We start from the raw sequence: 22,660 nt of genomic DNA, 5'->3' as shown, positions 1-22,660 counted from the left end.
GCCCTCTCTCTCTTTCGCTCTACCCTCTCACAAGCTGTCTCCCGGTCCGTGCAGCCGCGGACATGCGCAGTGGGGTCTCCATATCTGTCACCAGCGCCTGCGTCAGTAGGCTGCGCAGTCACTCCCCTGAGACTGCGAAGCCCCATATTTTCTACTTTGCGGACGTGTTTGACATGTCAGGTAATAAGTTGTGTTTGCAGCAGCGACCTGCAAGTAATGGGGGGAAAAAGTTATTTTAAACATTTTTGGGGTCCTTTTTTTAGCTCATTGTTTTCCAAACTTTCATACAAAAATGTATTTGATAGAAAAACTATAAACACTGCATGGAATGTTTTATTCCAAGTAAACCACATTCGTGATTTAAAAGATGCTGAAAAAAGACTTTTCTTGTTTGGAAGGACATCCGTTTTGCGTTCATACTATTTATTTTTTACTTGCTGCAGCTGCTCTTACAAAGTATATCTATTGCATGCAGTATGCATTTAATTACGACATATGTATCGCACCTTGAACTTTGACCCTCGTGCTGGTGCCATTCTGCAGTATGGACATCCTGGTATCTTTGGCATACTGTATGGCAGGGCTATTCAACTTCAGTAGCAAGTGGGCCGGATAAGAAAATCACGGGGGGTGTGAGGGCCGCACAGAATATTGATCAAATAATGGCTCAAAATTAAAAACAGTAATGTATATTTCCACAGGTAAACAGTCACACACGAAAATGCGTCGGTATTGTGTGGCAAAAGTGTTGCGAACAAGCATCACTATAAACATGTTTCAAAGTGTAAATATCCGCTCAAGGCAACCAGTTGTTTCAGATCCCAAACCAAACTGTTCCCATGAAAACATAAGAAATGTGACTTCATGGATCAATATATAAATTACTTGGAATGACACTAATATCTGGTGGCGCAGCGCACAGACTGCATGTCTTTGAGTGCAGACTCCTTTTGCGTGAAAGGGATCGAAACCAGGTCGGGCGATCTTTTTATTTTTATTTTTTCGAAAATGTATTTCTTCCTCCGTGGCTGCGATGCACTGCTCACTTATACAATCGTAACCGCCGACATGGATATGAACGGTGGCTTGAAGATCTCCAGCAATATGTTTGTGAATGTGTGACGAGTCTGGTGAGCGAGACAGAGCCCTGCTGCAGACGTGAAGAGAACACAACGCACGCACGCGCAGGGAAACCAGTAGGTCTGAAAACCAGTAGGGGTGTAACAACGGCAACCAACACGGGTGCGTAACATAAAGATGTAACCATACAGGTTTGGTTGAGGCAATAGTGAAACTCAATGGCTCTGGGTTAAATGTCTCAATGTATAAAAGAGGCGTGTCCGTCAGTTTTATTTTTTCTTACCAAGCTATACTGATTTGCAGGCAGTCTTGCGGGCCGTAGTTAAACTCAAACGGGCCGCATCCGGCCCGCGGGCCGCTAGTTGAATAGGCCTGCTGTATGGGGACAAACTGTCTCTTTCTGACATATAGATAGTACAGTAGTATGAGGATTGGAGAGCACAGCCGCCGTCATGTAGCTTAATTGAATTATCAAGACTGACTCTGGTCAATTATGGCATTGTAGCGCAATTAGACATTTAAAAAGTAGCTCAGAATATGATTAACTTTGTATATCGACTTGTTCCCGTTATCCGTTGACATACTGATGAAGATATCTTTCGTCCTTTATTTCATAAGCAGTTGTTTCATTTTCTTGTCTAACTTCTCATTTCCGAGGCCTCCGGAGAAAGCACAGTACACATCAGAGCAGCTGAACTCAAGGCCCAACGTGACTTTGGTTTATTTTCCCCATCATCTTTAAAGTATGATATCTCTTATGAATTATTAAAGATAAGGCAGGGTGCCAAGCACATATTGAAAACCAAAGGCGGTCACAGGTAGTAAGTGTATCTCGACCGTTGTAAACCAGCAGACTGACCAATACACTCCAAGCAAAGAATCCCCCTCACACTAAATGTAAACATTGCTTGTTTAATCCTGCCTTCCTATTGTTTCACTACCCAGACAACTATGTCACACGCACACACACACACACACACACACACACACACACACACACACACACACACACACACACACACACACACACACACACACACACACACACACACACACACACACACACACACACACACACACACACACACACACCTCCCCCCTCTCTCATTTACATGTGTCCCAGTCTTCCGGCCAGTACGGAGCCCATGTCGGTGAGCAGCTCCTCCCTGACGCGGTCCTCCCTCCTCTGCAGCTCGTGGACGAAATGTCCCCCGTTCATCTCCGTCACCCGCCCCACCAGCCGCCTGCGCAGCACGCTCTTGGCCTCCGGGGGGCAGTCTGGCCCGTTGTCCACCAGCTCTGACCTCTGGTTGCATGGAGACGGAGTCCTCTCCGGACCCTCGGAGTCCTTGTGCTCCACCGTATGCTTCCGGCCCGGGCGGGCCGCGTGGGTGAGCACCGGTATGATGTACGTCGCCACCCCGTCTCCAAACAGCTCTCGGATGGAGCGGATCGCCGCCGCCGTGTCCTGATCGACCCCTGTGCCGGAGCCCCCGGCTGGTATCACCAGCAGGAAGGCGTGTGGTCCCGGACTGGCGAGCTGGAGGCTCCTCAGGGCCTCCCTGGCTCTTCCGTTGTTCCCCAATGACGACCCTAAAAGATCCGGGGTGTCGATCACGGCGACCTCTCTACCACCCATGACGGCCCTTCTCTTGGTGCTCTCCATTAGGGGACCCATGGGGGCCGTTTTCTCGCTGTTGCCCAACAAAGTATCAGCCAGGGAGGTCCGTCCTCCGCCCGTGGGCCCCAGGAGGATCAGCCTCAGGCCCGGTTGGTTGGCACTCTCCGACTCCAGCGGTGGATTTCCGGATGACCCTGCACAAGTGACAGGATTTCTTTAGATGAATAATTTGTTCTTGATTCTTGGCCCAACTGGCTCCGAGTGAGCAGATGTTATGTTTTTAAATATATTTAACATTTAAGAAACGGAAGAAAAATCCCCAGAATGTAGAAAGAAGGTGAACTGACCTGTGATGACGGCAACCAGCCACTTCAACTTGGAGGAAGACGCTGACGGAGGAGCAGATTGTAAGGCAGTTATTAATTATAGGCCAAAAGTTATGATGCAGCTCTATCAGATACTAGATTTCTCTCATGTGCTCTTCCTCAAACTACCCACTCAAATTTCAAACTTTAAAAGTCCAGTTGAAGCCCTCCATAAAGAGTACACAACAACACAAATAAATCCACCCAGGCGGCACTCACTTCCAACAAACCCCCAAATTCGAGACAGCCATTTACACAGGCTCTGGATTCCTGAGACACAAAAAGAAGAACAGTTAGCAGAGGACTTTACGGTGTCATGTGACACATTCGTTGGGGGTTAGGAGTGAGAGTAGATGTATACTTCGTACCACGGAGGGTTCCCACCAGGCGGCCCACCCAGCTCCACAGAGCCGACAGACCTGAGGCAGAACAGACGTGAATTACCCGATGCTTTTGTCACATTGTACACTAACATGACCGTGAGGGCAAAGTGACCTCTGACCTCTGATACATATAACTCACCGGTGAGAGAGCAGAACAGACGAATTGGCCATCGGATCAGAGCCGGGAGTGCTGCAGGGGAAACAAAGGGCTCGTCATGGATTCATCGTTGTTTTAGACCTCTGATAGGATCTGCTGACCATGTGACGAAGAAGAGATGATTGTTTTTGATCATTTAAAGAATGAGCTCAGCAGGCTTGATGCAAACAGATACACGGGTTGATATTTGCCACTAAAAATGGAGGGAGGTAAGGGTCCTCCTCACCCAGGGGGACCCTCACCTCCCCACATAAACTCAGGGATGTCAGTTCACATCCTGGTTTCCAGACTTACGATCTCTCTTATCAGAGAAACCCGATGGTTAATATTTCAAGGGGGGAACCTTGTGAAATGAATATTATGTTGTGCGTTGGTGAGTGACTGACTCTGAGAGAATCTGTAGAGGAGATACCCCACCATGGTAAAGGCCCCCATCTGGGGGCTCATCCACCAGCCTAAACAGAGAGGGAGGGAGGGGGGGAGATACATTAGTCATGCAAAGTTTAACATTATTCAAGTTTAACATTATTCATCTCGGGAAATAAGAAATCCAGAAGGAAATACTTTAAAACCCAGGAAAACTATATTGTTGAATTCATGGATTTGTGTGTGCGTGTGTGTGTGTGTGTGTCTTGAGATGTGAGGTTTACATTCAATTTAACCATTTTTTTTTTTTTTTTTTTTTTTTTTTATTTATTTAATTTGTTTAATAAAACAATAATATAAATACATAAACATATATATATATATATACACACATACACACAACACACACATACATACCACACACACACACACACACACATATACACACACCACACACACATACACACATACACAAAAAGAAAAAAAAAAAAAACAAAAAAACAAAACAACAAACCCAACCCCCTTCTCTTTTATTTGTTTTGTGTATACACTACACTACCCTCTTCTGCATTGCCCCTCTCAAAAAAAATCTTACCCCCCTGAGTATTTGACCCTCCTCTTGTAATGAAAGCCATCAGACTTTTTTCCATGCTTTGTCAGTTTTTTTGAAACTGTCCTTCAGCCCTGGCAATCATACTTTCAAAAGCAGCTCTCCGCATGAGTTTTAGCCAATCTGTAGGCGTGCGTATGTGGGCTCTTCCACCTGTTACAGTCTGGCCTCTGCTTTGGTGTGGCGTGGTGCACCCCAGTGACGTGTCCCTAATAACTACAGTGGGATTCTGGGCTTCTGGTCTTGAGCCACCCTTAGGACTGCCTTCCATAAAGCCTCCCACAAAGGCACAGCACCACATTGGAGCATGTGAAATAGCCCCATTTCTATATTCATTTCCCAACAGTTATATTCCATTTTTAATCTTTTTTTATATTTTTTACAGAGTGTAATATAATTTCAATACAAATTTATAGTGAGTAAGTGCTTGCATCCCTTTAAGCTCCTTGCAGCCATTTTTATATTTATATTATTTCTTATCTTTTTCTCTCAGTCAAGATCTTTTTTTTTGCCATACTAGTCTCCGTCATCGCACATTCCAACTTGAATATTCGACATTTTTCGAAAATATATTGAGGCAGATTGTTGGGGGCGGAAGCATTTTAGGAACCTGAATCTTCTCTTCTTCTTTTTTTTTTTTTCAGTCCGACCCCCCCCCCCTACCCTTCTCTCAACTGTACTTCCAGACTCTTCCTTCTCATCTAAATTAAACATTTCTTTAAGGTCCTCAAATGATTTAAATGAGCCATCTCTTTTTAAATATCCAATGTGAATTTAATCTTAATTCCCAATCAAGATTTATCCCTATTTTTAATTAAACACTTTCCAATTAATTAATTTTATATTTTTTTTTTATAATAATTTTTAATTAAGAAGATATTATTTTTTTCTATTGAATATTTACTTAGCTATTAATTTAGTTAATATTTTAATCCCCTTGGACCTTGATTAAACTGATTGATATTGATCCCCATTCATTTCATCTTCATTTACAATTTATTTTGATATTTTTTTTGATTTTCATTTATGATTTGGAGAATTGATGAGGGATTATGATCTGGAATGAACAAAAACCATTCATATCATCTACATATAAACAAAACATCAACATTTACCATTCATATTCCCCTTTCCTCTTCCTATGTCTTTCGCATATTGCATTATTCATTGAATCATGTGCTCTAAGAATAGTGTGAGAATAGTGTGAAGAGACTTTCTCTTGGAAAAATTTCCTAAAATTAAAATTCAAAAATTTGTCTCATTTGTCATCACTGCTTCAATTGGTCGATTTGATTATTTTACCCATTTAACAAATGTTTTTTAAATATAAATCCCAAAGTTCCACTAAAAGTTATCAAAAACCTATCCACTCCCTTTTATGCAAGCAAAGTTCCATGCACCCTATCATGGTTTTAGAAGATGTAGCAGGATTGCTTTTAGCAGAGATTCGACGTTGTCTGCACGTTGTCTTCAGATGAATCCTATAAATCCTACTTGATATTAAGCGTGGTATTCATTTTCTATTTTCATTCAAATTTTTGTTAGATTTTTTTTTTGCATTCTAGATTTTTGTTATTACAGGTCTATAACTTCCTGGTTCTTTTTTAGGTTATCTTTTTGAATATCTTTTTACTTAGTTATATATGTGATATTGTAGCTCTCTAATGATAATAATTCCTTTGTTAACCAAACCGTTGTGAGGGGATTTTTATCGATATATTTTTTTATATATTCATTGAAAGCCATCTAGCCCCAGCGATTTTGCCAGCTGATCATTGCGATTATAGCAGACTTCTCCTTCTACTGGTTGGGGCTGTCTAAACAGTTTTTTCTCCCATAGATATCTCTGGAGAGGTTTTTTTTAGAAGAAATGTCTCATAATCATCTCTGGATCAGCCCTCCGATTCTTAAGTTCACTATAAAACTTACAAAAAATATCCTATTTTTCTTTTGTATTTGTCATCATTTTCCCTATTTTTTTTTTAAACTGCTATATAGTATAATCTCTTTTTTTTTTTGAGTTGTCTAATAAATATTTTGATTTTTTCACCACTCTCTAGAAAATACTTTTTAGCTAATAAATAGTACTGTGCTTTTTTATGATATATTTCATTTAATTTAAATTTGAGATCACACCATTGTTTAAGCAGTAAATCAGTGTGACTTGTGGACAGGGTTTTTTCTAAATCTTTGAACCATTTGACTCTTTAGCACAGTTCTAATTTTCTCAACTTTTCAGAACTGGAAAGCTAGGCGCTCTGGATTATTTCTGATATCTATTTTTTTGTAAAGACTATCCCTGAAGTCAAAAAGATGTATCCGCTAACTTGATGTTATAGATTATACATACAGCCATGAAAACACAAAATTACAATGATATTTAGGATTAAAATAGGACCAGTGAGTGAGTAATGAACACGTATAAAATAAAGACAGCACCATGTGTCTCTGAAGCAGCTCAGACATCTCTAATGTCGTTTTAAAGCGTGTTTGACGATGTTCTAGACGTTCCCGCTCACCTGCACCAGCGTTGTCCGTCTCACATGCACACTCCATTTCTCTGCAGTCGACAGACTTTCAGCCCGTGTCAAGGTAACGAGAATATCCGATAGCACTTCTGTCCAGAACAGTCAGAATAAAAGCACTAAAAGATTACCTCAACACCCGGGTTAACAAATACTATAATAATACGATACAACTCAAAATATGACCAGGAACAACATCAGGAATACATATATTACCTGAGTAAAAAGTAAAGTGCCTCGATGTCAGACGGGGTAAACCAAAATAAAAAACCGAACGCAGGAAAAGTCCACAAACACAATATAATGTCGTTTAAATGTCTATTTAAACCCACAGCAATGGCAAAATGTTCCTAAAGCTCCATGACATGCGGCGCAGTCAGATAATCCTCCACAGGAACGCTATCTGTACTCAGTGTCAAAACCTGACAACTCACGTTGAGGTCAAAGTTTGAGTGCGATCCCTTGTTCCTGCTCAGGCTCCGCCCTCAACACGCCGTCAATAGAGCCGTGTTCAGGTATGTTGGTGTTTTACTTTGAATGGACACACCTTGTTTCCTTTCCACAAGGAGAACTGGAAGTGCCGCTTAGCTTGTGCAGAGCACTGATTCACAAATTAAATAAAACAAACTGGATACAGGGCTGGAAAAGGTTTGAGTTTTATTAACCAAAATGTATCAACAATTTTTTTTGCATTCAGACTTGATTCATGTGACGTGGGACACTCGCAAAAAGGCTTTTTTCTTTGGACACAGTATCCCGGTCTTACCCAAAATTCACAAGTTCAAAAAAAGTGCCTGAAGACGTTCCTACATCTGGTTCCAAGTGCAACAACAGACACACTGAGCTGTATTCCTTCACTCCTCATTGGCCCAGCTGGGCCACCAGAGCATCGATCAGCTCCTGCTTCTTGTTCCCGGTGGTGTGAACCCCAAACTTCTTACAGGCCTCCTTCAACACAGGCACGGTCAGCTTTCCCAGGGTGCCGTTCTGCGCGCGTTCTCGCAGCTCGTCTTCTGGCACCTCCACTTTGGGCTTCTTCTCGGCTCCGCCTCCGGCGTCAGCTGCCGGTTCATTGATGGAGAAAGCATTCGGTCGAAAGAATGAGAAAGAAGAATTCAAACGTGTGATACCAACAACAAAAACAGCTAAGCTGCTGTGAAAACTACTATTTTGCTCAGCTCGTATCTGTGATGCTGGACCTGGTTTGCGTTTCGCAGCTGGTTTGCCCTCAGGGTTGTAGTCGGCGGGATAGACCAGGTCTTTAAACTCCTGCACCAAGGGACCCAGACGGTCGTTCATCTGCTCCACCTTTGGCACTGAGGCCAAGGACAGAAAGAAAGAGAGAGACAGGTACAGGAAGTGTTAGTCGAAGGAACAAGAAGTCGTTGTCTCAGCCGCGTGGGGGTTTGTCTGCATCTCACTGATGAGGTCCTCGGTGTCCTCTGGAGCCATCATATCCAGAGCCAAGGCCTCCAGGTTCCTGTACTGCTGCTGGAGGGCTGGATTCTCAAAATCATCGCTCCTGCATTCCACCACAAAGAATGAAAACAAATTAAAATTGACCTGGTTAGGAGCAGCCTACTCTTGGTAATTGAATGTTTTCCCTTTTTTTTATCTCCACAATTTGATACAGCGTGCTGGTGTATTTCTTGTGTGCAGCAACCTGTATTTGAAGCGGAGCTTGGAGACGATCTCCTTCATCTTGTCCACCTGACTCTGCGAGGCCGTTGGGCACTCGGGAGGATCCAGAGTCCGAATGTCGTCGGCGTACGGCAGGTAGATGACGTGGAAACCTGACGCGGGCACGAGAGACAACACACGAGACGCCGTTATCTTTTAAAGAAAGAAATGCCAAAGACAGCAGTAGAAATTTCAAAAAGCAGCTCCGGTGTGCTAGCCTCCTTTGTTGAGCCCAGCTGTGTCTCACCTGAAGCTGAAATCTGTACTTTCCCCTCATCGAGCTCCTCTTTCTGAGGCACCAGGGCAACAAATCGAGGCGGGATGTTCCGGCGGGAGATGCAGCGGCACAAGGCGAACACGTTCCTCTCGTGACACTTTGTCAACAAGGCGGAGAACAGACACGCGCTGCCTGAGGGGGACAACACACGACAGGGTGCTACGGTTTCAACATTGCTTCATTAGTTTTGAAGTTAAATCGGAGACACGTCAGGTGAACAGTGGTACCTTTCACTTCGTCCTCCTCGGGATAGAGGAATTCAGCAGGCCGGATGTGGTGGTGACGTTTGAGCCTCTCCATCGGTTTGAATCCGATGAGAAACATTGCAGGATCTTCAAACTTCTTTATGGCGTCCACCTCGTCCCTCTCCATCACGATCTGTTTCTTCCCATACACCTACAGCGACAACAAAAACACTGAATAAAATCACTGATAATCACCGACATGTATGGTGACCAGCAGATAAATTCAGTTACATTTGAGTTGGAGCTGATACACTCTTCTGTTCAGATGTTTGTATTGAGGGTGTAGTACAGGTCAGCTACTGTAAAGCCTGACTTGTAGTGTACGGTATATATGACATCTGAGCACAGTTTTAGGAAACAGCCAAACCACAATGAGCAAACACAGAGTGTGCTCTTACCTGGGATTTCTTGATCTCACTGGGCAGCAGCAGGCTGCCAGTCTCAGTGTGGAAGGTCCGTGTTTTGGTGTGGACTGGCTCGTTGGTTTCCCTGTAAAGACTGATGGGAGATGGTTTCCTAGCTGCTTTCACAGTTGAATATAGTCCCACAGCTACATTTACGCCCTCACCAAGACACAGGTGTATCCTATAGATGGCAGGGAGGGATGGATGGTGCGAGGAATAGGAGAGAGGAGGCGTTTAGGGATCGAAAAGACACAAAGATGAACCACAAAGAACCACGTAAGCAAATATACAGGGTCATAAATACAAAAAGAGGTGACTGAAAATAATAATAATAATAATTCAAACTTTTATAGCGCTTTTCTATATACACAAAGACGTCTACCTGGCATTGGCTCTCTTCTCCAGTTTTTTGGCCCGCACCCTCTTGTTGAGATCCTCCAGTTTTTCACAGGGCTCCAGCTGCAGCCCCAACTCGCTCTCATCCTCCGGTGGACTTATGATGTCACGAAAGAAGGCCGCCACATCGAAGGGTTTCAACAGATGCATTAAATCAATGACGATGCCTACGAGAGAAGAGATAAGTCTCACGAGTCAATGACATACAGGCCAAACGCATTACAAGATGATTTGTAGGGAAACAGCAAAGTTCCTGAGGGCGGCCTCGAGCTTCAATCTAAAACAGTAGAATTACAGATTTGGAGAAAGAAGAGCAGCCCACCGGTCTCTTTGAGGTCACCAGCCTTTGTGCGAGCCTGTCGGTCTTTCCCACTGTCGCCCCCGTGTGGTTCATCCCTGCAGGTGAAGATCATGAGCCGCTTGTGTGAGAGGCGCAGCTTGATGTCGCTGTAGAGGTTGGCGCAGCACCACAGGGCGTCGCTGAACGACGTCTTTCCGCTGCCCATGGTCTCTGCCGCTAGCTGGGCACCTTTCAGCCCCCGCAGAGCGTCCACGTCCTGCACTCGCTTTGCACCTGCGGAAAATAAGGGAACAGAAAGATGAGGAACAGCAGGATGAAATGGGACGAAAGAACGATTTGTTAAGCAATTTGTGGAGTCACCAATACTGTTTTTCTGATCCGGTGCCGGATGAAGAGGAATGTGTTAAAGTGCTTATGTATTTCCATGGATTGATAATAATAGCAACTGCAACTTGTGTAAAATAACATGTGAGTTACAAAGTTGAACATGTTTTATCTGAATACAAGCTAGGTATGAAACAGTGGACATAGTTATTCATATAAAGGGATTAATAACAGGTGATAGTTCAAAAAGTGCAGCGTCTCACCGGGGCTATCGAGGTCGTGGTACACGTAGACGTGCTTGAATGACTTGCTGGGATCTTTGCTCTGCTCCGTACCATAGAAAACCAACGCCATCAGATCCTTGGGACTGCTAATGATCTTACTGGTGTACACATTGCGCACCACCTACAAGGTCATCATGAGACAGAAGGAACATCTGAGAAGAAAAACCAACGAGGCTAATAATACCGATATTCAGTAGCTGTCTTTCTAGTTGTAAATAAAATTCCAACCTTCACATACTAATCAAGATAATTCTAGCACATTTACTTTAATTGTCAACAAAGATAAAGCAAAAATAACAATAAATAGATAGCCGGCCATCTCACCTGCATGGTCATGTCAAACTTTGAGAGCTGTCCGTCTTCTCCATTGATGAACATTTCCTTGGAGGCATCGACCAAGAAGACCAAACTGTCTCTCCCTGTGATCTTGGAATCTCCTAACAGAGACAGAAAGTTGAGACAGTGTCTTACATGCTCTCCGAGTTGAATTACATATTAATAACCTCAACTGCATGACATGCAAAGAGCGATCAAATCAAAGTTGTCAGAAATAGTTCCTTTATTGGTGAAATACAAAGTAAACCTAGAAAGGTGGAGAGAAAAAAATATATCGGCAAGGAGTAATGAATAATTGTTGATGGTATCTTAAAGTATTTCATTATTTACACTTCAGATGTAGTGAGGAGTTATGAGGAGGCTTTAATCTCACCTCCAGATTGCTCTCCTTCCTCTTGCTCTTCTTCGTCGTCTTCATTGTGGTAGAACTTGTTCCACTCCGCCATTTGTGCTCCTCCCGGTGCTGTCAAAGGATCCAGCAGCTCAATACGACACAACAACAACAACAGTAAACATGCAATAGCTTTAACACTGTAACAAGATAGAGGATGTTTAAACTGTTAGATCATGTATGTCGGTGTATCGTTGAGCTCGAATGTTTGTGCTCCATCAACAGACAAACGTTAAAGTTACACCTACAATGTCTTAAACAAATGCAAATGTGGTGGTAATTTAATCAGATAACAATAAGTATGCAAAGGACAACGCGAACCATTCATTGAGTGTAATCAAGATCAACTTAATTAAGCTAATGATAGTTAATGTTCATCCATTCAACGTTAGCTAGCTAGCTAGTAATTAGCCACTTTAGCTTCATTAGTATTTTGAGTTCGCGTCAACAAATATATCTTTCTTAAGATTAACACACAATATAAGGACTAAACATATTAAACAATAACCTTAAGAGACATAAAGTAATTGTAAGCATACAGTCACTCGCCGTGCTCTGCTTCTCTCTGACCAACAAGTCCACACGAGTTACAAGGCGTGCGCGTTCCAGTGCGTGAACGAGCACGCAGAACCGAACAGCTCGTCGCCTATTGGACGCGTGTGTCTGCCAATCTAAGGTGCTGACCAATCCCGATGAAGTAGGCGGGGCTTTGTGTGCTGCGCGGCTCGATACCGGAAGACACGCTCCCTTCGCCATGCGAAAGCACTTAGTTTGACAAGTTGTTGTTTACAGTTGGACAGTGACGCAGCAGTAGCAGTCAGCACTTTTAGCCGGTTAAAAGATCATTAGATTTATATTTGCTCCAGTATTATATCCAGCATTTGAAATAGTTTGTGGCTCGAGTTTAACTAGATAAACTATATTTTAGTTTTGTTTCGTAGGTAAGCTAGCCAACCCTCGGTGGACCTCGTTCTCTGTTAGCTTGCAGTTGTCGGTTTGAAGCCCTCTCTTTGTGCCATCATGGACCAACATGACTCCTACCCGGTGAAACTGTATATTTACGACATGTCCAGAGGCATGGCCCGACAGCTGAGTCCTCTCATGCTGGGTGAGTTTTGGACGAGCTAACGTTACCTGTTGGAGATGTACTGTTTTTTAATTAACTGGTTTTGTTTGCGTGCGTGAGGCGAGAGAAACCATGACAACACGGGGATGCCACCCAGGCCTGAGCTATGACTTTGCTTTCTGCCATGTAGTGTAGATTGGAATAACTCCATTTTCATTTAACATGTGTATCTTTTTATATTTATCATCACAGGGAGACAGCTTGACGGGGTATGGTAAGTAGACTTCTCACTGTAGATCCTGTGAACTGTGGTTAATCACTTGGTTCTTATCATAACATGGTGTTTTGGTATTTCATAGGCACACTGCCATTGTGGTCCATGGAAAAGAGTTCTTCTTTGTGGGAGAAGGCGTCAACAATTGTCCACCGGTAAGTTTCAGCATCATCTTTTCCTCCAGTGCAAAACACATGAGATATAAACACATTGGCACTGATGTACAGGGAGATGCAAATACTTAGAAAGTAATGTATCTTACTTGGGTGTGTATATGTGTGTTGCACCTTAGGGTGGCACCCCCTTGGGTGAGCCTGACTCCATCGTGGACCTGGGCTCCACTGAGGTGCCTGCAGATCTATTTATGGAGTACCTGCTCTCACTGGCAGAGTCGACATACAGGTACGGGCCCATCACACAGATTTAAAACAACGTATATATATATTTTTGACACCCTCTGTACTTTCTCTTCAGTGCATTTAAAGTTGGGTCGAAAATATCAAAATACCTGAGCATCACAATATTATCTTTGGTTTAGATTCTCAAATATGTTCTGATATTGTAATGTGAAAGGTGTGTGGCAGGGGTTCATTTTGTTGTGTTTTCACGCTTGACCACTAGATGGCAGCGTTATCTTATCTTCAGTCATTTGACCCTTCATGTAACTAAGCAAACTGAGACAGGAGGTAGCATAATGCACAGTAAATGTAATCGTATCCTCTGTATCGTGACACTGTATCCAGTATTGCTGCCATACACAGCCCTAATTCAAATTCTCCCACATCTTAGTTCCTCGTGTTATCTCTCAACATGTGCTTATCTGTTCCTGCTGCTCAGCCGCCCTGATCGCTCCACCCTGTCCGGCCTCTCCGGCCTCTCTCTCAATGTGTGTCTCTTCTCTCTCTGCACAGCGGCGACAAGTACAACTTGTTTGAGCACAACTGCAACACGTTCAGCAACGAGGTGGCTCAGTTCCTCACGGGGAAAAAGATCCCGTCGTACATCACCGACCTCCCATCTGAAGTTCTAGCCACGTGAGTCAATAAGCGCCACGGAGGCTGTTTCTTGCATCCCCCCCATTCTAATGCTTCTCACCGTCATATTATCCGTATTTATAGTTCAGCTGAATCGCTGCTATTGCTGATGTTGTCACAATGAATTCGTAATGTATGTTTAATGCCTAAAAAAGGAAGTTGATAGTGTTACGAGTCCGAACCAAAGGCAATCTGATAAGTAGTAGTGAACAGAACTTTTGCTCAGGTTAAACTCCTGTGAGGTTTTGTCGTCTAATGCGATCTTCCGGCCACACAACCACATTAAAAAAATCATAAAACCCTGTGTTCATTTTATGGGTTGGCACTTTTCTTGTGAATGCCGGGCCGAACATAAACAACAACAAAGAATGACACCGTAGGGTTTAATCGAGTTGATGAGAAAGTCAAACATCTTCAATACACACAGGCGTGAATCCCTTTATGACACAATACAGAGTTTGTTTGATTGACTTATTATTGACCTTATTTTGTTTTTAAGTCGAAGTGAAAGTACTAGAGGCAAATTTGACGACAGTATAGGAAAATAGTAAATTGCGTTACATCACCCCAAAAATAAAATGCGAAAAATGCCCTGAACATCACCAGATGGATGACGTGTGAGACGGTGTGGGAGTGGATATTTCCTTATTTGCCCCAATATCGCATTATTGCGACTTTTATGAAATATTAGTATTACAAAGCAATCATATGCAATAGTACTGAAGTTAAATTTCAATGTCTTATTGTGACACTAATGCTTGAGTGTACTTTGTCTGTTTCTGTGTGTGATATTCTCCATTGAAAGACTCGTTGTAAGTGTCTGTGTGTTTCCCTCTCTAGGCCTTTCGGCCAGGCTCTGCGCCCGTTGCTGGAATCCATCGTCATAAATCCTGGAGGCAACAACATAACTGGAAAGAGATAGACGGCGCTAAAGGGAGACATACATGTCAGGATTAGGACACTCGCCATCGGCCGGACCACCTCTCTGCCTGTGGCTGACTTAACTCGTCTTCATGTGGACTAACCTCCCTGTTCAGTGTCTGTTCTACACATCAGAGGGTTGAAGGTGTGCCAGCCACTCGGGCCAGAGGATATTTGAATATTTATTTTGTTGATAGGAAATGTGCTGCAGTTCCAATGAGCACTTCACCTGGTTCAACCCAATCATAATCCTCCATTACTCGGCTTGGCTTGAGTGTTTTGAAGTGGGGTTGTACGATGTACGTACATAGTGTGTTTCAAATGGATGAGCGGTCCTGAACTTCATTGACGTGTGAAGTATCAGATATTAGAAGATGACAATGTTAATAATGAGGAATTTTAGCGGCCTTTCTACAGTATGAGAAACAGATAGTTTTAGACCATAAACATGTTCTAGTGGTAACTCAAAACCTAATATACATCGAAAAAAATTAGAATGATATGTCCCCTTTTAAGGCAATCCTCTTAACGTCTCTTTTATTAACTGATTATTTCTCTTCTTTATCAAAATGCACATAATATTACCGGTGCTTGTAATAATTCCTGCTTTTAAACTTGTTATTTTCTGTTTTGATGTGTTTGCCGATGCTCATTAATAAACCAGGACTGCGCTCCGGGAGCTCGGCCAGAGGGCGGGATCATTAAAAGGAAGGAAACCACTCGGGAAAATAGTTCAGTGTTGTAGAAAATATAGTTTGACCATATATAAGAGTTTTCTGATATAACTTTTGATATGCTTACTTCAGTCGGGGACATCTAATGGTCACAGAGCATAGTGTGTGTTGTTAATAAAGAACCAATCACTTGTACATCAGAAGTTCAGGCTCTAAATCCAGCAATTGAGCCTGATATCAATAATATTTCTTTATATACAGATAATATTGAAGTTTTGTACGGTCTGTGTTCACAGGGCGAAGCAAACAGCCTCTTACCTGCTTTACTGCGGCTCCTGGAAGTAAAACTAATTCCATTAATGTCATTTTCATTTCAGTTTCCTTGGAATTATTATTTGGGATGTTGAATATATATAAAATATATACTATTTAAGCTATTCCCATTGCACCTACTTGAAAATGCTTAAAGAGCGTCTGCAAGTTGTTATAACGTATTTAATTGTCTTGGATGTTATTTTACAACACGGCCCTGTCAAGTTTAGAATTTTCATAAATTTGCTGTAAAAAATATTTTTAAAAAGTAAAAAAATCCCTGTTCTCACATTTAAAGAGTGCAATATGTGTAAAAAATACGAATGTACGTTTTTATTCAGATTCGGAGCATCCTGCCTTTAGATTGGTAGATTCGTGCAGTTCCCGGAGCGGCCACGAGGTGGCACTGTAGGCGCACTGCAGTGTGATCTGTTCCTTGTTTTTGAGTATTTAGTTTACTCCCTATTGCTCGTTGGAGTGTTTTGCTCTATGAGACATTTCTATGGCACAAACAAGTCAAACCAAAGCCGGATTTCACAATCTTTAATGTTTCATATCATCATATGTTGCATTAACTGCTGCACAATCCTCTGGAAAGAACATTTATGCAACCTTTTGGGTATACATGAGCTGTTTTGTTGCAATAAGAAGTACAGGTACAGTATATACACACACGTGTGCCACATATTGTGGATCACATCAATACACTATGGATTTACTTGGCTACTTGTATTCATACATTTATCAGATCCCTTCTCTTATATATTATTTTGTTAAACATAACTTAACCTGAAGGGGGTCCAAGTGCCAAAGTATCTGCACACGGCACTAATAACCACAGTCTTCTCTGCATGTGCAAACCAGTTTTAACCGCTCTGTTTAATGAATTAATCTGATTTAAAACGACTCGTCTTCGGCCCGGCGTCCCCTTCATCCTAGTTGTGTAATCACAATAGAAACTTTATCAGTGTTTAGACAAGCCGTCTGCTCTGGTCGCTTTGCCCTCATCTAGTATTAACTTTGCTTTTACTTCAACCACCTCCATTGCACATCAACTCGTGATGTGTGCATCATGTTACTGAAATAATTTACATCAAATCAAATATTCTGTTAAATTCTGACAGCAATTATAACAAATAATCTTTGACTTCAAATGACTTAGTTCAGGCAGCCCTTATTCAACAGACATGTAGAGGACATCACATTGAACATATTTACACAATATTCACAAATAATAAAGAGCATTTTTCCCAATGAGGTTCGCAATACATAAACCCCCCAAAAATATTTAATAAGAAAGCGACAGTTTTAGGTAAATTCATGATTTCATAACGAGGAAGACATTGGAAGCACTTCTATTGCTCGTAGACAGCTGAGCTCAGCATTTATATATTAGAGAGAGAGAGAGAGAATGATGATGAATAATTATGAATATCCCCATAAATCCTACACACTTGTCCTCATTTAAAAAGGTGTTTTCCAAACTTAATAGATACCATGTCCTGCATCTGGGAAGATATTCAGAAGGTCGTTGATGGAGGTTAAAACTGCAAAGTCTAAGGCAGCACTTAAGTTTGTGTGTGTGTCAAAGCTGAAGATGGGCTAAAAATGGTGAATTTCAATGATGTCAGTGTTTTATGATGTTTTATATGTGTGTAATTTAGAGTTTAAAGTGGGGTTAGGTCATTTAGAAGCATGTTTTATATCGTATTCTATGATGTCACAGTGTCCATCACTTGCTTTGTTTGTTCTCTTTTTCTTTTTGCTCTACTCTTAATTCAGCGGCTACAAAAGAACCAAATACAAAGTTCATCATCATAAAAAAGCCTCTGCTCTCACAGCACCAATATGAGTACGCCATCGCTCACAGGTCACTTCGCCGTGCGTTTCCTGAGGGTGTTACGGCCTAAACCTTCCCCAACGGGTCCGGTGAACTTCAGGATTAACTGTGGTGAGTTCAGGGGACGCTGTCCCCCCCTATGCTGCGTGGGCTTCAGAGAGCACATGAGAAGGGTCCAACGCTCCGGGCCTGGAACCGCTCCAGTGAATGCGATGTTGCTCGAGGCCGGAAAAAAAATTCTCAAACACACTGAGTTCTGTACAGCCTCAGTAGTGGGAGATCCACAGTGACTTCTTCTCTCCTCTCATCCCCCCGGGGGAACAAAGCACACGGCCGTGTTCATTTGTTTTTCTGTTTCTCCCCTTTCTCCTCTTTTCTAAAGAGTCCCAGCCTCCGGTCCTTACGCTGTCCCTCTCTCCTCCTCCTCCTCTCTCTCTCTAGTCGGGATGGAGGCTGATGGGAGCGGACATGGCGGTGGCATTGTCCTCACCGTCGAGTTAATGTGACCCCCGGGGGGGAGGCTGCCGTCCCCCGTGTGCTCGGCCCGATGGTGCAGGACGTAAAGCGGAGGGAGGGTGGGGGAGGCCGAGGGACCGAGAGATGCAGAATAGTGGAGGTCTTTTTAATCGAAACTTATCGTAGAACTGCACAAAAAAAGGCTTTTATGGGGCCTGGAAATGACCTGGTGATTGGCTTTCATGCACGGGGTTAAAAGAGAAGAGTGACCCCCGCCTTCAGATAAAGATGTTCAGCTACGCCACGTGACGCACACAGGGCCCGAAAAGACGTCACATGAGAGGATCATTTATTCTTTTAAGTAGATCAACTTCCAGATATTTAAATCATCGTGGTTCTAAACTCTGTGAAATGCAACAATAGTCAGTCCAGAGTTATTTTCTCGCCTCTATTTGTGTGAATGAGCCGGAGGTGGACGCTGGGAGGCCGAGGCCTGGAGGCGGAGTTAAGGGATTAGAAGACCCAATCAATTCTCTTAAGGGGGGGGGGGGAGCTGTTGGTTGCCAATGAAGGTAAAAGATGTTCAGCGTCAGGTTTAAGTGAACACGTTTCCTGAGTTCTGAACCACAGAGATGAATCTAAAAGGTTATTCACGACATCAAACGCAGCAAAAATTTAGAATTTCTGCCAAATAAAGAACCTCCGCGCAGACAAAAATAATAAGTAATTCCTACAACGTCTGTACAAAAACCACACAAAACAGTTTGGGCTGAGAATGTGTGTGTGTGTGTGCTAGATTTCCCTTTCAGGCCCAGTCTATATACTTTATATTTATATACAGTATATATATATATAAGATCAATGTAAAAGTCCCTTGCTGTAGGACAATAATAATTCCTACCTGCTGAGTAAAAGATGTTCTTCTCCTTCTCTGATGTTCTTCTGCTTCCGTTTCATCGTAAATGAAATGTGTCTCTTGTTTAACGTTCCTCACTCTGGCGTTTATCTCTCCGTCAGTACGTGTAACCAGACGGCGGGCCGCTCTCAGACGGTCACCTCGGTGGAGCTGTGGGTGGAGCATCTCTTGTGCCTGTGGTGGTGGTGGTAGGAGGAGGAGGAGGGTTGGGCCGCCGAGTGCTGCCCCTGTCCGTGCGGCCCCGGCCCGGCCCCGCCTCCGGCGCCTCCGTACATCCCCCCGTAGGCCTGGCTGAAGAGGTCCTGCATGTTCTCTATGCTCCGCTGCCTCCGCGTGGAGTAGCCGTGTCTCCGGGTGGAGTTGTGCGTGGCGGCGGCGGCGCCCCCCGGGTTGGAGGCCTGCCTGTGGACGTGGCGGCCGGTCGACTCCCAGGCTTTGAAGGCCGAGCTGGACGCCAGCGGGTGCATGGAGGCGTCGGCCGGGCGCGACAGCTCCGGGTGGCCGGAGGGGATGGAGATGGAGAGCGGGGCGTGGAGGTCGTGGAGGTCGCGGTGGTGCGCCGACACCGGCTGGTGGATGTATGACTTCTCTTTGGGCGGCGCCGGCACAGGCTGGAAGGCGGGCGGCGCCACGGGCTGGTACTGGGAGAAGTCCATGAGCGGGAAGCTCTTGTAGTAGCTCCGGGACGCACTGTGCGCTGCAACGGAGAAAAGAAACGGAACATTTAAAATAACACACCTTTCTTCTTCTTACAAATAAAACCCTCTGGACTCGATACCCTCAGGCCTCACTTGGGTTTTGACCCCCAGCTCACGGAGGCCGATGGTAGCTCGTGTCCAATGTGATGGTTTATAAAGAGAGCTAATTGACACAAAATAATCATTTAAAAAAGCATAAAGGTGTGAGCCAACAGAACCACACACACCAGGCCACGTTTGACTTAATTGGCGTCCAGAATAAGTGAAATTCAGAATAAGAAGAGTACTTTAAATGATTTTTTTAACGATCACACACACACACACACAGAGAATCAGAGGACGGCAAAGGATGGTCAGGGTGAGGGGGAGGAGGGTTTGAAGAAGATCACAGGGGAAAGCTGGTGATTTAAGTATTTCCACTGGGTGAACGCCCTCGAGGTGAATCCTATAGCGGTATTCCTCTCTAGAATGCGAGAGGGCAGAGGGCAGGGAGACGACGGGGTATGTGTGTCAGCGTGGAGGGACATCGGGATGAAAGGTTATAAATACTCTCGCCCCAAGTCCTGCAGCGTGCGAACGGCCTGCATGCATGTGTGTGTGTGTGTGTGTGTGTATGTGTGTGTCATTGGCTATCATGAATGTCACAGAGAGTTGTTTAAATAAAGTAGAAGCTGAGGTCATCGCCGCTAGCTTACACAGTAACACTTGTCTCGGTGTGTTTTTATCTTCTTTTTCTTCAAATGCTATTATTTTGTTCGGAGTTTAAAAAAATAAAAAATAAAAAGTCAAAAATTTTGAGAGGGAAATGTTCATTTGAAGTTAGTATGTTTAATATCTGAATGTCTCCAGAGAGTTTGGTAAAGTTATACGTCTCAAACTCACCTTCCATAAGTTTAGAGGTTAGAAGGTCAAAACAATCGACCTTGACAAGTAAGGGATTTGCCTTTAGCTCCTTTTTAGAGGATTGTTTTGTACACTATTAAACCCACTATTCAAGGACGACAGCAGGTGTGTGTGTGTGTGTGTGTGACCTTTGCCCTCATGAAGCGGTGTGTACGATCGCCTGAAGAGCCTCATGAATTATGACCCAAAGGTCCAGTGTTATAAACATGCAGATGTCTTACGGGTGTACTTAAAGGGCCAGTGGGGATGATGTCATGCATCTGGTGGTGTCTGCCCTCCCTTTCCAAGAACTACGGTGGCCCTCAGGGTCCAGATGGTTATCGTTTCTTTATCTTGTTTAGAGAGCAGCAACAGGTACAAGTCACTTTATAAAGGCAATAATATGTCCCTGGAAACCAACGTAAAAGGTTAATATAATACATTTTTCATGTGGCATTAATACAATGGAGTCATGCAGCAACATGTGAACGTTAAAAAGAAAAAAAGCTTCACATTTCAATTAAAATAGGAACTTAGCTTAGCAAATGCATGGGTCTGAATTCATGCTGCACCCTGCAGTAATGCATGCATTACATCACCATGAGGCATGCACTTTTTTTAATGAAGTGTTTTCCCAAAAAGGAATGGGAATGCATGGATACTCTGGTTTTCACACCATTGTGGGGACCGACAGTAAAACCATCCATTACCCAGGAGCCAGGACGCCCATCAGAGCCGATATTAGAACAAAGACACCATTGATAACTTATCTCGATGTGTTAGTGTGCAAGTGAGATACATTTCTTATGACTATGAGAATCATGTAAAAAGTAGTACTATTACTGATACTTTATAAGAAGAAAGGAGAAAAAAAAATGTAGAATGCAAAATGTCATTATTCATGAATTTAAGATATATTCACTTATACAATGATAAAAAAATAAAAGTTCTTAATTTTAGTTATATTAAAAAAAAACAAAAACAACTAAAAAATTATTTCATTTTCTGGATTGATAAGCCTTCAATCTTTTTATATTCTTAAATTAATTTACACATCCTTTTATGAAAAAAATATCTAAGAAAAAAAATAAAAAAAATTCCTTTAAAAATTTAAAAAAGTGTTTTTAAAAAAGAAAAATTTTCCTTGAGTGTTTGTCAATTCAACAAACAAGTAATTTGTTTGTTTGTGTGTGATTAATTTTTACTTGATATGTTATTATTTAATATATAATTATAGTTTTTTATATAAGCTGTATTGTTGAGTTTTTGATATCATAAATAAAGGGTAATAATTGTTTTATTTCATTTGATTAATCCAGAATGCATGAAATTTTTGTTTTTTTTTTTTTTTAATGCATGTGAAAGAAAAAAAATCATCACAATATTCTAATTTTCTGAGACAGTCCTGTATATATATATATATATATATATATATATATATATATATATACATATATGCACATCCCAAATAGAAAACCCTGCATATCACATTACAGTTATATAGAAACCAGCTGTACAGTGTGTGTGTGTGTGTGTGTGTGTGTGTGGGTTCTTTCAAAAAGTAAAATCATCATTTTATTCATCACGATTTATTTTTCTTCCAGCTGTGCAAAAAACTGTTGTCTCACAGCGTTCTTTTGTTCAATAAGATCCCAGCGGTGCTGATGAGTCCGTCTCCAGGCAGGTGATGGCTCCTGTGCTGCCAGCCTGTACGCCAAAGGTTACCGTGCCGACCGGAGTCAGTGTCAACGTTGTGTGTGTGTGTGTGTGTGTGTGTCCGACTCACCCACGGCTTTGAGGGAGGTGTACTTGTTGAGTCCCACCACGCTGTGGTTGCTGTGT

The 22,660-nt window shown here is 42.8% G+C and overlaps 4 protein-coding genes across 6 annotated transcripts in view; 1 reads left to right on the top strand and 3 right to left on the bottom strand.

Annotated features, from left to right (window-relative positions):
* Positions 1-1,767: 1,767 nt before the first annotated feature.
* On the bottom strand, positions 1,768-7,661 carry LOC130203512 (uncharacterized). The gene is made up of 8 exons (XM_056429751.1): positions 7,324-7,661; positions 7,102-7,199; positions 3,993-4,061; positions 3,589-3,639; positions 3,435-3,485; positions 3,286-3,336; positions 3,049-3,090; positions 1,768-2,895 (listed from the first exon to the last, which is right to left on the bottom strand). The coding sequence occupies exons 2-8, from the start codon at positions 7,136-7,138 to the stop codon at positions 2,189-2,191; spliced, it is 1,008 nt and encodes a 335-aa protein (XP_056285726.1). The 5' UTR covers positions 7,139-7,199; positions 7,324-7,661; the 3' UTR covers positions 1,768-2,188.
* Positions 7,662-7,747: 86 nt separating this feature from the next.
* Positions 7,748-12,365, bottom strand: xrcc6 (X-ray repair complementing defective repair in Chinese hamster cells 6). Of its 3 annotated transcripts, none has more exons than XM_056429740.1 (12): positions 12,285-12,365; positions 11,728-11,817; positions 11,343-11,455; positions 10,998-11,139; positions 10,432-10,683; positions 10,096-10,276; positions 9,708-9,894; positions 9,292-9,460; positions 9,035-9,196; positions 8,771-8,900; positions 8,529-8,629; positions 7,748-8,423 (listed from the first exon to the last, which is right to left on the bottom strand). In XM_056429740.1, exons 2-12 carry the CDS (start codon positions 11,798-11,800, stop codon positions 7,969-7,971), a joined length of 1,965 nt encoding a protein of 654 aa, XP_056285715.1. In that variant the 5' UTR covers positions 11,801-11,817; positions 12,285-12,365; the 3' UTR covers positions 7,748-7,968. The 3 variants fall into 3 exon arrangements, with proteins under 3 accessions (XP_056285715.1, XP_056285717.1, XP_056285716.1); XM_056429742.1 differs by lacking the exon at positions 12,285-12,365 and having other exon boundaries at positions 7,748-8,168; positions 8,307-8,423; positions 11,728-11,836; XM_056429741.1 differs by lacking the exon at positions 12,285-12,365 and having other exon boundaries at positions 11,728-12,239.
* Positions 12,366-12,509: 144 nt separating this feature from the next.
* On the top strand, positions 12,510-15,909 carry LOC130203520 (desumoylating isopeptidase 1-like). Its single transcript, XM_056429765.1, has 6 exons — positions 12,510-12,853; positions 13,064-13,085; positions 13,171-13,240; positions 13,378-13,487; positions 13,997-14,119; positions 14,960-15,909. Exons 1-6 carry the CDS (start codon positions 12,766-12,768, stop codon positions 15,039-15,041), a joined length of 495 nt encoding a protein of 164 aa, XP_056285740.1. The 5' UTR covers positions 12,510-12,765; the 3' UTR covers positions 15,042-15,909.
* Positions 15,910-18,388: 2,479 nt separating this feature from the next.
* shisa8b (shisa family member 8b) overlaps positions 18,389-22,660 on the bottom strand; it is a 28,140-nt gene continuing 23,868 nt past the window's right edge. Inside the window, exons 4-5 of the mRNA XM_056429773.1 lie at positions 22,605-22,660; positions 18,389-19,935 (exon numbers count right to left, since the gene is read on the bottom strand). The exon at positions 22,605-22,660 is cut by the window's right edge and continues 58 nt beyond it. Coding sequence (XP_056285748.1) covers positions 19,367-19,935; positions 22,605-22,660 — 625 coding nt within the window. The 3' untranslated portion in view covers positions 18,389-19,366. The remainder of the gene's footprint in view (positions 19,936-22,604) is intronic.

Source organism: Pseudoliparis swirei, chromosome 13, assembly GCF_029220125.1.
Source record: "Pseudoliparis swirei isolate HS2019 ecotype Mariana Trench chromosome 13, NWPU_hadal_v1, whole genome shotgun sequence".
NCBI lineage: Eukaryota > Metazoa > Chordata > Actinopteri > Perciformes > Liparidae > Pseudoliparis > Pseudoliparis swirei.
The sequence above is the reverse complement of the archived record's forward strand: the minus strand, read 5'-3'. Positions and strand labels throughout refer to the sequence as shown.

What these genes read in the sequence shown, in the direction of transcription:
- LOC130203520 (XM_056429765.1), top strand. Translation starts at nt 12,766, where the DNA reads ATGGACCAACATGACTCCTACCCGGTGAAACTGTATATTTACGACATG. An exon ending in GCTGAGTCCTCTCATGCTGG is followed by an intron (nt 12,854 to 13,063) that starts GTGAGTTTTGGA and finishes TTATCATCACAG; the next exon opens with GGAGACAGCTTGACGGGGTA. An exon ending in CTGGCAGAGTCGACATACAG is followed by an intron (nt 13,488 to 13,996) that starts GTACGGGCCCAT and finishes CTCTCTGCACAG; the next exon opens with CGGCGACAAGTACAACTTGT.
- LOC130203512 (XM_056429751.1), bottom strand. Translation starts at nt 7,138, where the DNA reads ATGGAGTGTGCATGTGAGACGGACAACGCTGGTGCAG. An exon ending in TCTGTTCTGCTCTCTCACCG is followed by an intron (nt 3,486 to 3,588) that starts GTGAGTTATATG and finishes GTTCTGCCTCAG; the next exon opens with GTCTGTCGGCTCTGTGGAGC. An exon ending in GCTGGTTGCCGTCATCACAG is followed by an intron (nt 2,896 to 3,048) that starts GTCAGTTCACCT and finishes TCACTTGTGCAG; the next exon opens with GGTCATCCGGAAATCCACCG.
- xrcc6 (XM_056429740.1), bottom strand. Translation starts at nt 11,800, where the DNA reads ATGGCGGAGTGGAACAAGTTCTACCACAATGAAGACGACGAAGAAGAG. An exon ending in GGAAGGAGAGCAATCTGGAG is followed by an intron (nt 11,456 to 11,727) that starts GTGAGATTAAAG and finishes TGTCTCTGTTAG; the next exon opens with GAGATTCCAAGATCACAGGG. An exon ending in TGGTGACCTCAAAGAGACCG is followed by an intron (nt 10,277 to 10,431) that starts GTGGGCTGCTCT and finishes CTTCTCTCGTAG; the next exon opens with GCATCGTCATTGATTTAATG.